Genomic DNA, 17,256 nt, shown 5'->3' with positions numbered 1-17,256 from the left:
AGGGAAAATTCTGGAATTTCGAATAGTCCAGTTTGATGAAAGAAATGGACAAGAGAATAATGAAAAGATCTGGCTGCAAAGGTAGACTGCAGAGATGCTGAGGAAGTTGGATTTCATTTTGTGGTGGACATTACATGTTTGAGCAGAGAAATAATGTGTAAGTTTGAGGAAGATGCACTGGTACTGGGAAGGGTCCTGAAATTATGAGTCAGGGCATACAACCAATCATCATCCACAATTCTAAATGTATACTTAAAATTTATTTTTTTCATTTATAAATTATAGGGAATCTTTAATAAAACATATGTACAATAAATAATTCATATTTGAAGATGCTCATCAACAGCTTCACGCCTTTACACTGGGAGAAGCTACAATACCAGGGAAATCAGAAGGTAATCTCAGTAGCTCTTCTACTTCTTCTTGCAAAGCCTCTGCTTTTTCATGCAAGAGCATCTACAATAAAAAATCAAGACATGAGAGCAAAATATGCGTTGCTAGAGAATTGCTAACATTTTAACCACTTGAATCCTTACACATCAGCAATCTAGACATTAAAACTAATAATGAGATTGAAAAATGGCCACTTAAGAACAAGTGATTACAGTAAATGAAGCTGAAGCATTTAGTTAAAGCCATTTTAGCTGATTGCTACATTTAGTATACCAAAAATAAAGGAACTTTAATACTCTCAAAGATGTTTTATTGAAGACTAGGCCACTTAAAAATTAACTTTTAATCTATAAAATCTAAGACGATTTTGCAAAAATTTAATTAGTTCTTGAAAATGTTATCCTTTATAAATACATTTTACTATTCCCCAAAATTTAGTATGCTATCTTTTAAAAACCTATCACCATTTCAGAGAAAAGTTTTACTTAAGCTCTTAAAATTAACATGGTTAATTTTAAAAGAAACATAATGAGCAAAGAAAGTATTTCTAAAGGTGGCACATGGTAGATACAAACGAGTATTTGCTGAATAATGCTTTTTCCCCTTTTAAAAACCAGAAATAAAATGTTGGTATTTGTTGCAGCTGGGTTTTGTGCATATTGGATTGAAGTATTTGTACTACTTCTGTCACAAAATTTTTATAATAAAAAATTTAGCAAAATCATATAGGAGAAAAAAATGATACAAAGTGAAAGTGAAACACCTACTCTACCAATTTGATATAAAGTATTTGTATTATATAGCATTAGGTATACTATACAAAAGACTAAAATGTAATTCCGTAAACTTTCCAGCAGCTGAGGTAATGGTGAAATGAATCTTACAACACATCCTCTAAAAACTATACAATAAACAATTAAATCTCACAAAACTCATGTATCAGCATTACTAGAACACAGAGAACACCATCAACCTCAAATTACTTGTAGTTAAAACATCCACCAATTTCCAGCTGAGCCATTTCTCAAGCTCCCACTCCAAGTATTTGCAGAGATCAAGGTGGGGTTGAGAAAAAAATTACATGAAAAAGAGAAGAGGAAAACAGAGGGTCTCAGATGAAATAAAAACACCTCTAGAGAGAAAGGCTACCCTAAGTACAAAAATACCGAGAAAAGAATCCTGGAATATTAAAGCATTGTTTGTAGAAAGGAACTTAAAGTGTCTGGAAGGAAATCTTGGAAAGGCAATATTTCTAAAGGAGAGAATGGGTAAAAAGGGAGAGGGGTCCTTTGGAAGCTGAACAGTCACGGAAAAAAAAAGCGGGCCGGTGGGGGGGCGGGGGCGGGGGCGGGGGGAGGGCGCAAAATTTAGGAGGCGCAAAATTTAGGAGCCTGTAGGAAAATTAAGGAAATTTTAAAAATCAAAGAACACAACTCTTCCCTGTAGTCCTCTCCCACCTCAAGCCGTTAAAGAAAGTACACTTTGCTACACTGACAGGAAAGAGAGACTCTTGAATTAAGATTCTCATAAACCACTCCAGATGGCCAACCCTGCCTAAGATACAGCAGTGTAAGCAGTTCTCATTATATAAGACTATTCTATAAAAAAAAATAGAAAATGACAATCGAAGCACTTCAGCCCATAAAAATTTCCTTCCCTGAAAGCAAACCATGAAGCAGAAAAAGTGTATGTAACATGATGCTCCAAACGAAATTAGTCTCAAATAAACATTTGGAGACATGGGGGAAAAACACATCCTGAATAAAAAGTTCAAAAATTAAGAACAGAAATGGACCCAAAACAAGAAAAAAATGAAACAAAATTTGAATAAAGTTGAGTAAGCTCTGGAAAGAAACCGAAGAAAAAGGCAGAATTATATCAAAAATAAAAACAAAATATGAGGTGTCCAAAGAAGCACAGATTTAAATAAAAACTTCATTAGGGTCATGGGGATAGGGGAAGCAGGAAAACAATCAAGTTAATGAAAATGAGATAAAGAAAGAAGTAAAAAGAATCAGAGATACTGAAATGGAAGGTAGGCAAAGAAGACCCAATGTACACATAATCGAAGTTGCTAAAAAAGAAAAAATCAAGCAATAGATCAGAGTTAATATTTAAAACTACAATCTAAGGAACCTTCCAGAAATAAAAGAAAATGAAGATATACTCTAGTAAAACTATTTGAATTTAAAGCTAAACAAAATAGGTTCGGGTCTTACATTTTCAAAAAAATAGAACAAAAAACAACAACAAAAAAACCCCATCTGTAAGGACTGAGGTGGGGAACTAAAATTGAATACAGACAGAATTTGCATTTCATAACCACACTGAAGCAGGTTAAAAAAAAAAAGAGTAACACTTGAACATATAATTTTGATTATATATCCTCAGATTAAAAACAAAAAGACCTGTAAATAAATACTGAATTCTAGTTAGTAAGTTTTCTTTCTCCCTAGTTACTACTGAATGAATCCTCTAGCGTGAGACTAGTGTGGTACTAGTGTGGAGGATGAAAGATAACTGGAAATCCTTTGACGCCTCCATTGACAAATCTAATTCTCTTGAACCTGTGCTGGCCTTGGTGATTTCCTTGTAACTAATAAAATGCAATGGAAATAATACCGCATGATTTCCAGGGCTCAGTGAAGAGAAGCCTTGCAAATTTCTGCCTTGGTTTCTTGGAATGGACGGTTCCCTAAGATCTCTTGAATGCTCCCTCTCAAATCTCAGCAACCATGCTGCAAGAAACCCAAACTAGGACTCTTCCCTTCACAGAATGGCGTTTCTGCTGCAATCCGAGCGGGTTCTCTACCTAGTTCTGGGAGAAAAGAAGGTTCGGGCCCCGCTCTCGCAGCTTTACTTCTGCCGCTATTGTAGTGAGTTGCGGTCGCTGGAATGTGTCTCATGAGGTGGACTCCCATTATTGTCCCCATTGCTTAGAAAATATGCCATCAGCTGAAGCCAAACTAAAAAAGAACAGATGTGCCAACTGTTCGACTGTTCTGGCTGCATGCACACCACACCCTCTCCACTCGGGCAACAAGCATCTCCATGCAGCTTCCAGATGACCCAGCCAAGTCCACCATGAAGAAGGTCTATTACCTGGCTTGTGGATTTTGTTGCTGGACATCTAGAGATGTGGGCATGGCAGACAAATCTGTGGCCAGTGGTGGTTGGCAGGAACCTGAAAATCCTCACGCACAGCGGATGAACAAACTGATTGAATATTACCAGCAGCTTGCTTAGAAAGAGAAGGTTGAGCGAGATCACAAGAAACTGGCACGGTGCAGAAACTATATGCCTTTGGCTTTTTCAGACAAATATGGTCATGGAACCAGGCTTCAGCGACCATGAGCTGGTGCAACCATCAGTACCCTTGCCGGAGTTTTCCTTAAAGAAGGAGAGGACCAGAAAGATAAAGATTGAGCCAGCTCAGGCTGTAGATGAAGTGGAGCCTCTACTCGAAGACTATTACACAAGACCAGTAAATTTAACAGAGATGATCACCCTTCAGCAGTGCCTCTTACAGCCTGACTTCCAACCAATCTGTGCATCCCAGCTCTATCCTCGTCACAAACATCTTCTGATCAAATGGTCCCTGCCCTGCCAGAAATGTGAACATAATGTGAGCAAGCCAGAGTTTAATCTAACATCTATCAAATTCAAAATCCAACTGGTTGCTGTCAATTATATTCCAGAAGTGAGGATCATATTAATTCCCAACCTTCGCTACATGAAAGAGAGCCAGGTCCACCTGACTCTTATGAACTCAGTGGAGAACCTCACCCACGTGACCTTGTTGGAGTGCGATGAGGGAGACCCTGATAATATCAATAGCCCTGCTAAGGTGATGGTGCCTCCCAAAAAGCTCATTTTAGCTGGCAAAGACGCAGCAGCACAATATAATGAGCTGGCAGAACCCCAGGACTTTCAGGATGATTCTGACATTATAACCTTCAGAAAGGCCAACAAAATGGGTATTGTCATCAAAGTGAGCCACAACATGAGGAGGGCAAAGTGACAATATGCTTTAAGATGAAGCATGATTTTAAAAACCTGGCAGCCCCCATCCGCCCCATTGAAGAAGGTGACCAGGGCACAGAAGTCATCCGGCTCACCCAGCATGTGGAACTGAGCTTGGGCTCCTTCTTCCTTAAAAGGTCCTACTGTTGGGCATATCCCAAAGGACAGTATCACTACAAACTTGTGTTAAAATGTGGAAGCTGCTGCTTCATTAGGCCTTGTTTATAATGATGTATCCGTGCACTACTGAATCAATCCTATTTCTAGGTAGGTGGGGGCATAAGCAAGGCATTAGGAATGCTAGGTAACAGCTGTTCCTCTTGCTCTCACTTCTGTTAACACCAGTATATCTGTGTCTCCCTCACTGAACCCTGCACGTTGAATATCAACAGCACAGTTTCATTCGAAGAAAGGGGATGGCTATTCCTTGGAGTGGCATTAGATTTACAATCTGAGGAACTCTGACATACCGTCTTCTGATCTGATCTCACAAAGGATCACAATCTCACGGATGAAACTTAAAATGATAACCAAAAGGTAAGACTTGTTAGCCATGATTCAGCATTGGTGTCAATATACCAACTGCTTTCTGCATTCCATTAGATATAACCTAGCAGTCTGTAAACATATCTTTTCTCTTGCGATCATGGCTCCCATCTTGCCATAGATTTCCATTTGACAGAAAAATAGAATTGTCACATTATCTTTAGTTTTGTGATGAGTGGAAGAACTTGTGCAATTCTTAAGGCGCTTTGATTTGCCTTCCTTCTAAGTGAATACAGGATACTTATTGACTGCTCTTAAAATTTTTTTCCCAGTAGAATATGGAACTTTTAAAAATGTGAGAGGCATGTGCTTATATGTCATGTCAAGGGAGTAACAAATTCCATTCATTTTAAATGTTGCCACAATATCCAAGGATTAATGCTGACACAGGGAGGCAATCTTTAAATGTCTTACTCCCTACCTCTTCTCTGCTCTGCCTCTTTGACTCAGTAGATTGTTCTGTGTATTTGGGACCTGAAAAGAGCCCAAAGAAAACCTGGTGGACAAGTTCACTTCTGGAATGCAGAAAACATTTAAAGGTTACATTTTTAGCATGATCTGAACTAATATTCTTTCCGTTGATTTTAAGAAGAAATTAAGTTATAATCTCTTGAATCCAAACCTGGATATTAAGAAAAAGAACCTTTCTTAAGTTTGACTTTTATCATATGGTATGTTTTGATTGTAAACCATAAAATAGCTCAGCAAGTAACCCAGAGCACTTGCCTCATAGCCACATGCTGTATTTGGTTGATATCCTAGAGCTAGATCATTAACCTTAATTTCTGTGATGTTTTCTAAAATGAGACTTGACGAAGCAGACAACCAGCTGCACTACGTTTTCTATAAAAGCATTGTAAGCAGTAGCCAACAGACTTCTGGTGAAAAGAAATTTCCTTTTTATCCTGGTTTTGTTTTTAAGTTCAAGCCTTTACTTAAAACAAAAAAATTAAGATATATAGTAATGTAGAATACAGACAGGACATAGTATCTTGTCAGCTCCCCCTGGAAGATAAGAATATTTAGGAAGCCCTTGAAAGACTCTAAATTGCATTCTTAAGGTCAAGCAAATTTTATGAAACAATGTTCCACAGAGTAATATATATGCTGCAGTGTAAGAAAAAATACTCATATCTCTAATATTATGACAGTAATAAGTAAGGTTTAGCCTCTTAGGAGTGGGGGCAGGGATTGTGTAATGACAAATATGCAGACTGTAGAAATAAATAGTTTAATTTGTTGTGGCTCCAGAGTGTTAAATTAACTTTTATTTCACTATCCGCTAGAGCCTACTGTGAAGCCACTCCTCCATATTTGCCAGTGGAGGAAATGGGCATCAAAGTAGAGAATAGCTTCCTATGTTTGCACATCTGCATAGACTACACACAATTGTGTGTCATGAGTTTATGGCGTGTAGCTGGCATTTGTTCCCAAAGGTAATAATGTTGAAGTAAGGGGTCTCGTTAACCCCCTGTGATGCAGAAACACAAAAACACTTGATCATAAAATTTTTTTCATCAGAAACCAAATTAACTTGCAGAATAACAGCCATTGGTTTGATGTTTCCTCAAGATAGTTTTTCGTGCAAGTCAGTATTCTGTGTTAGTAGATGTGGTTCAATACCTACAGCTGGTGAATTCAGAATTTTGTTGTTTTTTATATTAGATCAGGTGCAAGATTTTTAATGCAGTCAGTGTGCACTACTGCAGGCAAATTAGATGTCATTAGCACTAGAAACTACAATTTTGGAAACTTAAAGCTGTAAGTTTGGATTCATGATTTGAATAGTACACCAAAGTTTTCTTTTGTTCAAAGTGCATATAGATGTAATGGGCTAAGAGTGTCATACATATTTGTAAAGAAACATCCTTTTTGGTCCCTTTTGGGAATGAGATGCACTTCTTGATCTTTATGAATGATAGGTTCCTGTTTTGCTCTACTGCCTAATGTAGTGAAATAAAGTGACAAAGCTTGAAAAAAAAAAAAAAAAAAGAAATCCAAGCTACATGGAGATTAAAAATAAAAAGAACCTTTGAAGCCTTGAACCTCTGAAAAAGTTATGTAGCTGTAAACACAGGCCACTGCTTATGGAAAAGAAAGAATGCTTCAGATGAGAAAATCCAAAGTGAGGAAGAATCATTCCCAGGGAGCAGAACTGGGTCTTAAATAAGGAACAAGCCCCATATGCCTGGCTGGATTTCAGAATCTACTTCTATGTACCACCTTGTTTGAACATCATAGGTGGTGTATCTCCTTAGTTCATAGGTCTTCAAACTGAGAGGAGCCACCATACTTATAAAATAGCACTCAAGGAGCACCATCCATACCTAGAATTGATTTAGAAGAAGTACTAGACCTCGAGGTCCAGCCTGAGTCTGAGGCCAGAAATGAATAAATCTGTTAGGGATAAATATATTTTGCATGTGAGAGAGATGTAAATAACTTGTGACGAGAAGGCAGACATTAATGATGACTGCAAATCATTTGGCATTTCCCTCATGGAGGAATAGGGGTCTAATTCCCCTTCCTTTTGATCTGAGCTGATCTTAATGGCTTTCTAGTAATCAACGGTATACAGCAGAAGTGACTAGTTCTAGTTCAGGAGTGACTAGATTAGTTCAGGAGATTTCTTGCATTTTATGCCTTTATTTCTTAAAATGTTCATTTAAATGAACATGTAACGAATGTATGGACATTTAAGAAATGTTCATTTCTTAAAATGTTCATTTAAAATGTTCATTAGTTCAGGAGATTTCTTGCATTTTATGCCTTTATTTCTTAAAATGTTCATTCTCTAGATATTTCCTCTTAAAACCTGGCTGCCATGCCATGGTAGACCCAAGCCCTATGGAAAGGCCATATGTAGTTGATCCATTTAAAAGTTCCAGATAACAGTAATTTTCAACTGTCAGCGATGTGAGTGAGCCATTTTGGATATCCAATCCAGTTAAGCCTATAGAGAACTATACTCCAATTGAAATCTGACTAATTACAATTACTGACTAATTATTCCAAGAATCACCCCACTGAATCCTTCCAGAATTCCTAATTCACAATAACATGAGCAAAATAAAATAGCTATTTTGACCCACAAAGGCAGGTGATACTGCCTTGACCAAATGATCAAAGTTAATATCACTAATGGAACAAATGGACACCTAAGGCTCCTGATATAATGTACTATGAAGGATACACACCATTTTTTGGCGTTACTGAAAAAACTGCATAACCTCAATATAATCCTAACTGGTTTCCTTATTTCCAGTCTTGCTCCCCTATTTGCAACTCAAAATCCTGCAAGGAATATCTATTTTTCTCTTTCTGCTAGCTGGAAAGTGGAAGGAATAGTGAGAACCAGAGCACATATCTTAGTCCATAAAATGGAAGCCATGTGTTTGAGAATGGTGAGAAATGTAACGAACGTATGGGTCCCTGGATACAACATTGATTCTCCATATCAACTATGAATTTATTATGCTTGAATTTGCCTAATAGACTTTTAAAATTTAGTCACGTCTTTTCGCCATTGTTACTGCAGCTCCATCTGTATCTTTTATAATATACATTCTAACCTCTTAGTTCTGGCTCTCCTACTTACTAACTAGCTGTTTCTTTTCCTTGGATAAATTGCTTAATTTCTTTAAATTTCATTTATTCATTTAATCAAATATTTATTAAATACCTACTCTAGGCTGAGTACAGTGCTAGCTGCTGTGGCAATGGAAATGACTATAACTTCATACCTAACAACCTGGAATTCCTAATCTAATGGAACAAGGTCAGTTTTAGTGTCCTTGAATTGAAGATAACACTGACTCTGCCCACCTCACAGGATTGTTGTAAAGATTAATGAAAGTAATGTAAACAATGTGAGCACATTAAAAAAAGTGCGATGGAAATTTACTTTTTAGCTAATTCTGATCTGTATATGACAATTGTGTAACGATGAAGTTTTTTTTAAAGTTAAGCATTTCAGGTCCTGAGAATGGAACTATAGTTGAAATCCAAAAGGAAATAACCTCAAACTGCTGCACACAGAGCGAGAGGGTAATGACAAATAGGACTGCACCTAGCAAAGGGTAACTAGGACAGTGATAGATTATTTAACATGGATGAAAGAAACAGAAAAGAGAAACAATCCGCTGGAGGCAATAAGAGCTGTTTTCAAATATGTGAAAAACTACCATATAGATCCAGAGAGCAGTACTACAATGTAATGGTCAACATTTTAAGGCGGCAATATTGAGCCTCATAATACTGGGATGCTTTTTGTAACTCTAAATATATCTAGAAATAGAACCACCTAGTTTTGAGGTTGTAAGCTTGTTGTCAATGAAGGTGTTCAAAGGTGGAAAGACCAGGTGTTGAAGATCCTGAGGAAAGGACTTTCATGAAAAAGGTATGAGGAGGCAGAATTCAGTGAGTTTTAGAGTCTCTGTTCTTCACTGAACTCTTGACATTATTTTTTAGGAGGTCTTTTTTCTCTTTTTAGCAAGCCTTGTATCATAACAGATGCACTATTTTTATCCACATATTGTGAGTATATACTTTTGTGTCTATAGTTAAATGTTTTTGTTTTTATGTCTAAGGTATAAGGACATAACACTACAAAATATCATAAAGGTTAAAAAATGGTTTGCTTACCTTTGCTGAGGAAACAATTTGCTTGGCCTGGCGCCTTGATAAATGATCAATTGTCCTTATCAGCACTTCAGGATCTGCGTTAGCTAAGTGCGCTAGACTTTTATACCCTCCATTGTATAACTGTTTTGCTCGACCCTGAAAAGTATTTAAAAAAATCAGTAGGATCTGAATTTGGGATTAGGAAAAAATAATTAAAATGTCTTATCGAAGGGAAAAATGTCACATACAAGAGATAGGCATAAACTAAGATAATAAGGTAAAAATGAAGAGATAACACATCAGAATCCTGAGAAATTTTAAAAGACTCATTTAGGTGATTCTAATTTGACTGCAAGATAGCCTTCTGTGTAGCATAAGTCAACTGATGTTGTAATTAGCAATGAAAAAATCCATTAAGGTCCTTAGGCTAGAGGCATTATTTCAGACTGCAATGAAAATGTTCTAGTCCAATATCATTAAGTTCTAGTCCAATATCATTAAAATGTTCTCATCATCTACTTAGGGGACTGTGTGTGTGTGTGTGTGTGTGTGTGTTCTGAATAACAGAGAATAAACTTAAAGGTTGGTCAAAACAGAAAGCTAAAAAGCCAGTTGAGGATACTTTCTTTTTACTCTATTAAAAATGTAAATAAGCCTTTTTACCAGTACTTTAAACGAACACTGAGTCTAAACTGACAGAAGGTAATTCTTCACTGGAGAGGAGAAAGGAAGAGATGCTAAGGATGGGTGACAGCACCCATATACTTAGGGAGTGTCATATTTGTGCTTCAGGATTAACAGGATTTCTAAGAGGCCATGACAGCAATTTAAAAAGAAAAGAAAAGAAAAGAAAAGGAAAAAAAAAAAAAAAAGACTTCCATGACAAATGAGCAATAAGGCTGTTATTGTTACCTACCCTGTGACAAGACTTCACAGTTAGGTGAAATCATCTCAGCTGGGAAAATGGGAAGCTACTAACCTCTAAAACTCCAGTCACTTCCATGAGAGGGATTAACTCTGCCTTTACACAGTAAGTCAACTTCTTGGTAAGTTCTACCAAAAGGGCTCTATAAACCCAAAACTCCTCAAGTTCCTGCAGAACACAAAGAAATATACAGAATTTAAACCTGGTAAGTTATTTCAAAGTTTAGTTTGCATGGCAGGGGACTCAGAGAGGATGTTCCATTATGTAAGTTCTGGAACTTGAGTTAAGCCAGAGGTGAACAATAATTCCAAAAAAAATTGTCATGAGAAAACATGGCAAAGACTCTGATAAATTTAATGATGTGGTGTTAAGAAAAAGACTGAAAACCAAAAAATAAATCACTAAGAAGAGTTCTATTCATTTTTATCAAAACACCAACAAGTGATTGCATAGTTTTTCTTTCCCAAATGAATGAAAACAATTCCCACCTCTGGGGATATATCCTAAAGACAAAATATTAACTATGAAAAGATGTAAGTGCATGATGATGTTCAGTGTAATGATATTTAAAACAAAAAAAAATATTAGAAGCCATGAGTCAATAATTACTAATGCTGGGTGAATAAATGGGTATTCATTATATTACTGTCTTCTTTTACATACATTTGAAATTCCTATATACTAGTTTATTTTTTTAAAAGTCCCTTTCCAACATTTCTGTATCACTGTGAGAGTATGTGATGCATGGAACAGCATTAGTTAGTCATTCTGTGACCACCAGGAAAGTAGTCAATGTACTAAAGATGAAAGAGTAAAGAGAAGAAAAGTAACCATGAATAAAACTACTGAATCAATCACCCCTGGAATTGCCTTAGCTCTAGCTTTCCTATCGTTTTAACTTTTTTCCTATTGTTTAAACTTCTACAGAGTTTTCTGTTAACTTGCAGTTAAAGGCATCTTAATACAATTGGTGTACTATTTTATACCACTTACATAACTATTTAAAGAGAAAAAAACCTGTTAAAATATTGAAAATATATTCTTGAAAGCACAAGTTGTCAGGTAGAGTTTTCCTGAATCAATCATCATAAATTTTAGTGGTTGTTTTTCAAGTTTGATGTAAAGATTCTTTTACTTGAACAATTCTACAGGCTGAAGTCCTTATAGGCCTAATTGAAACGAAAGGATAGAATATTATGGAAACACCTTTAAATATGAAGAACAGAAAACTTAAAAAAATATATTTTAAAGACTAGCTTATTATTCATAATTTTTGTATACTGCTTAGCTAGCCTATGATTAGAAAATGGAAGCTAATATTAAAAAATCAGCATAAGTAGAAGATATTTAGAAAGGTAAATGTGCTAAAATAATTATCTTTCAACCAAAGTCAAGTATTTTGGATTATTTACTCATTAGTACATATGACAGAATTAACTGCCATATACATACATAAAATATGAAGATTTAAGATAGAGAAATGAAGATTTTAAGTCTAAAAATAGAATTCATGGGAGAAAAGTTTTTTTAAAAATTGAGTACAGAAACAAATATGGAAAGGATTATGTCACCCAATAATAAGAAATTTAAATGCAGCAAAATGGCTTATGTTATAAATTCATCAAAAAAATTATTTGAGTAGGAAAGACTGGTAAGCTTTGTTGTGTTATTTAAGGAAATTCTTAAAGCTCCTTTTAGTAAAATAGGTATAAAATATAATCCCAAATACATATGGCTGAAATAAAGTTTTCTCAAATTATTTTATAAAATGAACATTTATTGTAGAAACCTAAAGACATTGGAAGCAAAAATGGTAAGTTACTGAGGCAATCAAAAGAACATAGTACTAAGTAGTTACAAAGTAGCTGTTGGATATTGATAACATACTAATAAAATCCTTCACATGGTTATCACTCATAAGAAACTACACAGAATCTACATCAATGGAGAAATGTAATTTTAAGAGTTGATTCCAAACACTTGAAACTATTAACGGTGGTTCTAAGAGTAGGGATAACTAGGTGCTTTCTACTTGTTCTTTACATATTTTGGTTGATTCTGTCATTTTTGTATCCTTACTATAAGTATGTATATAGTATTTTTTTAAGTGGAAGAAACAAAAATATATTTTAAAATATTGTGAGTGCTTTGTAATAACAGAATAAGTCAACGACGAGAAAATGCTAACTGGTTAATGAGTTTAGTAACAGTTAAAATAAGAAAATGCAAAATGCGCATGTAATCTAATTAGTGGAATTACCTCACAGAAATGTAACACACAAGATGAGAATGTGGCAGCTGCAGTGAGAAGATTTTGTACATATCCTCGAGGCATATTAAATTTTTCAGACACATTCCAAATGTTGGTCTCTTTGAGCAAGGTATAAAGAATAAAAGACAGGTATAGTCTGTTGACAATGTTCTTGTCCACTTTCTAGAAAGACACAAATAAATTTATGTACTAAACCTGCTAAAAATGTATATTATATTCAAATTGGACAAAAGGTAAAGTGAATGAAGTTGTACCAAGGGAGAGCAAGGATAGAATCATTCCATAGAAATAAAATTAAGTTCTAACATACGTACCCCTTAGATTAATTCAAATTGATTATCATTTTTTCAAGTATTAAAAAATATATGCCAGTTTATTTCCAATTTAAATTAAACTTCTTCCTATAGGGAGTGTAATAGGTTGAACTGTGTCCTCCCAAAAAAGATACATTTAAGTCCTAACTCCTGCTATCTGTGAATGTGATCTCATTTGAGAATAGGAACTTTGCAGATGTAATTAGTTAAGGATCTTGAGAGGAAACATCCTGGATGTACAGTGGGCTCTTTAGGGCTCTTTATTCAATGACTGATGTCCTTATAAGAAGAGAGGGCACAGAGTGACACAGACAAGAGGGCAATGTGAAGATGGAGGCAGATATTGGAGGGATGCATCTACAAGCAAGGGAAAACAAACCAAGGATTGCCAGCAACCACTGGAAGCTAGGGGAGACAAGATGGTTTCTTCCTCTGAGTCTCCAGAAGGAACCAACCCTGCCAGCATTTTGATTGCAGACTTCTGGCCTCCTGAACTGTGAGAATAAATTTCTGCTGTTTTAAGACACCCAAGTTTGTGCTAATTTGTGACGGTAGCCCCGGGAAAATAGAGGAAAGGAAGGAGCTGAAATCTTTACATTTCCTGTGGTATTCATAGGTTGTATATATGTGTGACTGTGACAATTTCTATTCTGTGTACTTGCTCTTGTCTGTGGTGTCTAGTGACTATTTTTTATGTAAAGTATTTCATAGTTAATACCAAGCTAACTCTAAATAACATACTTAAAATCGGAGGGGAAAAAAGATAAACTTAAAAGAGAAAAAATAGGTATAAAATACAAAATGATATATAGAATATCTGAGATGAGAACTTAGACCGACATTTTGAAGGATATATAAATTAAGATTCTGCATGTTGATACTGTATGTAAGAGTCACTCTTTTAAAAAAGCATTAGGCCAAAAAGCATGAATAACAAGTTGAATAACAAGTAGGAAAAGATCGCTTTTAATTTCCCAACTTTAGTGCACCATCATTATTAACCAGAAATTGATTCAATGTAGATTTTGCTTAGAATGTATTTTCTAAGTCCAGAAAAATGATATCATTATATAACACAGTAAGATGCTTTATGCCAATTTCAAGATCTTTTACAAGAAATGTTTAAAGAAAAGGGTAGGTCTTTTTCAATGTGGAGAAATCAATTAGATTTTAAGTAAATACCATGTTCTCTAGAATTACAAAAAAAGATACTCCAAAATTTTAAACTAGTAACATTTGTAATTAAGATAAATTCATGCTCATACTGTTTTAAACATTTCATTATCAATTGAACAAACATTTATTGACTGTATTTCGTAAAATGTAACAAAAACGAATTCCAATTCAAGTTTAAAGATACATTATTCTAATAAGATTTTGTAAATGTTTATTATTTTGTAATGATTTCCAAATTAATGATTTTTTAAATAATTTTGTTTTCATTTTATATTTTAGAGTTCAATATAAATGGTTTGTTTTAAGAAATATTTTTACTCAACATTTTGAAGGTCTAAACAATATAGCCACTTCTGAGGGAAAAGAATCAATCTAAACACTGTGAATGTTGAATACAGGTATTTATAGATTTATGATATAGCAATACACGGGGTAGTTGCACCATTCATTTCAAATGAGAGTAAACACTATCTTCCATTTTTCAAAATAAAATCAGTAATATGTATGTAAATTTAAAAGATATAGGGGGAAATAATAGGTAAGATAATTAGATTTCAATGACTATTAGATTCCAAAGAAAATTAAAAATGAAAAACAGTATCATGAGGAAAATGATATTAACAAGGAATTTACAGGCATGTTAGCCAAAGAATTATTTCCATTTCTTTTAAAGTTAATGTAGCTTTAAACACTTGCTTCATGCTTGATGACTGAACTTTAAAACTTTAAAATGTGTCACTCACAAGAGTATTAGCTTATTCGCTTCAACCTTCTAGAATGCTTCATGTATATCAATACTAGATTTGGGAGTTCTTTGAGGACAACAAACAACAATAACAATAAAAACCCCAAACCTGTCCTATCTTAGAATCCTTGATACCAAGTAGAATGCCTAATAAAAAGTTTCTAGGAAAAATATTTTTCTCCCTTGAATTGAACTTATTTCAGGGTTACATAATACCATCAAAACATTTTATAAATATTTTATAATTTTTAGAATATAAGCCATAAGTAGCCTAAGAATAAGGTTTACCCTTTCCTATGATAAAAGCTGTATATGTGCATGACAGAATATTTCAGAAATACAAAGGTACAAAAAAAAGGCCATCACACTACCCAGAAATAAATACTATTATTAAAAAATGCCTAAATTTCTGGTCCTCAGATGTCCTAAGTAGTAAAATGGGAATTATATTAATTTAAAGGAAAAAAAGGTGAAACAAAAACAAACATCAAGTTAACAAGTTTACATTTCCTGCGGTATTTATAGGTTGTATATATGTGTGAATGTGACTATAAATTAGACAAATGCATTTATTTAGATAAATGTTAATAAGTTGTCTATGTAGTAAACTAAGAATAAATATTAGATTCTATGATACAACAGCATTAATTTTGTTAGATGAACCTAGTTATTTAGGAAGGAAAAAAAGACTGTGGTACCTTCTTGATAGCCTGACCTGATGCTTTCTTCCCAATATAGTTTTCTGAGACTCCAACAAGAGCGGCTGCATTTTGTTCTGCTGGACTGAGCTGGCTAAACTACATAGAAAAAGAGTAAATATATAGAAAAGTCAAATTGTAACTTTAAAAATAATCTGCCATTTGAACCAAATCCAGTATTTCCTGTGATATCACATTTTCATGATTTTAAAGGATATGAAAAAAACAACGCAAATTATATTTACAAATACTGAAAACTTAAAAAAAAATTAAAATATAACATACTTTAGTAGAATTGTTTAAAGACATGGTCACAAGTACTGTGACCATGGAGTATGGTTTCCATGGACTGTGATTATGTTTAATATTAGAGATGTCTAGGGAGAGAGAGGAGGAAAGTCTTTTGAAAATAACTGCATTATACAGTATCACTTAAGAAAGTTTACATTAATAATTTTAAAATATATTAAAAAGAAAGTTAATTACTTACAACTAAAAGCTGCATATCACTTCCGCCTAATATATGTTCATGTATAAGTGACTTTACAGTAAAGTCTCAACAGAATATATTCTACCACTTGCTTTTGTAAAAAAAGGGCCACTTCCACCCTGCTACAAGGGTCAAACTGATATTCCTTCTCAGGTATTAACATTAGCAGGTTGGGTGTATCATCATGCTTGGCTCTGATAGAGCTTTCATGGAATTAAACTCTCAATCATCAGAGACAGCCTTTACGGCTTTCTTTATATATTAGGCATTATGAAATGTAGTGGTCACCAAATTAGAACGGTAACTATCTGGAATGGGAAGAGGGATGATCCTTTTTTCTTTTCTGTACTTTTATTTTTTTGATAATGAACATGTTTATATTTAACAGAAAAATAATATTTGTTAAACAAACCAAAACCAAAAGTGCTATTGCCATATTACTATTTTAAAAACTGAAAGAACTAAAGGCCCAATTTCAAATCTATTTTGTTAGGAAAAAAAGTGAATAATCACTTGACAAAAATCATATCATTATTAATAGACTAAGTAGTCTATATTGAAGAATCTTACAGTCTCACCTGTCTGAAGTATATCATCCAATCAGGGTCACGCTGAAAAGCCATATCATAGGGAGTGGTTAGGTAAATTAGATGAAGAAGGCTTTCAAGCACAAGGCCTTCAAGGCCTTTCTTCAAGTCTCTGTAGAGAATGTCACAATAAGCCAAATCTATAGTTCCTAAAAGAAAGATACAAATATTTAATCTTTTTTAATTTTCAAAGGGGGAAAGAGATGATTTCAAAGAGTCTTATCTAGAAGTTGCCAAAATATAACAAAAAGTCCAAAATCTCTTACATAATTTAGCACAGCTATTTTGGAGGTCATTTTCATAGTATCCATCTATTTAGTAAGTACATACATTCTGACCCAACTACTCTGTTCTGGGGAATCTAACCCAGAAAAACAGTTCCACATATATCCAAAAATACATGAATAGAGATGCCCATGCAGCCTTGTTTATAATTGAGAAAAATCAGAAACAGAGCAAATGTC

The 17,256-nt window shown here is 34.4% G+C and overlaps 1 protein-coding gene across 9 annotated transcripts in view; it reads right to left on the bottom strand.

Annotated features, from left to right (window-relative positions):
* Positions 1-252: 252 nt before the first annotated feature.
* The window catches only part of HELQ (helicase, POLQ like), a 52,781-nt gene continuing 35,777 nt past the window's right edge, over positions 253-17,256 (bottom strand). For 3 of the 9 annotated variants that reach the window (XM_015586101.2, XM_025043803.1, XM_015586102.2), the window contains 6 exons: positions 16,784-16,941; positions 15,716-15,814; positions 12,771-12,944; positions 10,565-10,678; positions 9,607-9,741; positions 254-456 (listed from right to left, as the gene is read on the bottom strand). In XM_015586101.2, coding sequence (XP_015441587.1) covers positions 349-456; positions 9,607-9,741; positions 10,565-10,678; positions 12,771-12,944; positions 15,716-15,814; positions 16,784-16,941 — 788 coding nt within the window. In that variant the 3' untranslated portion in view covers positions 254-348. Of the gene's footprint in view, positions 457-1,769; positions 3,784-3,828; positions 5,478-9,606; positions 9,742-10,564; positions 10,679-12,770; positions 12,945-15,715; positions 15,815-16,783; positions 16,942-17,256 lie in introns of those variants that run through there. The other 6 variants (XM_025043800.1, XM_015586103.2, XR_003045027.1 and 3 more) reach the window with 5 other exon arrangements.

This window comes from Pteropus alecto, unplaced genomic scaffold (genome assembly GCF_000325575.1).
Source record: "Pteropus alecto unplaced genomic scaffold, ASM32557v1 scaffold161, whole genome shotgun sequence".
Lineage (NCBI taxonomy): Eukaryota > Metazoa > Chordata > Mammalia > Chiroptera > Pteropodidae > Pteropus > Pteropus alecto.
The sequence above is the reverse complement of the archived record's forward strand: the minus strand, read 5'-3'. Positions and strand labels throughout refer to the sequence as shown.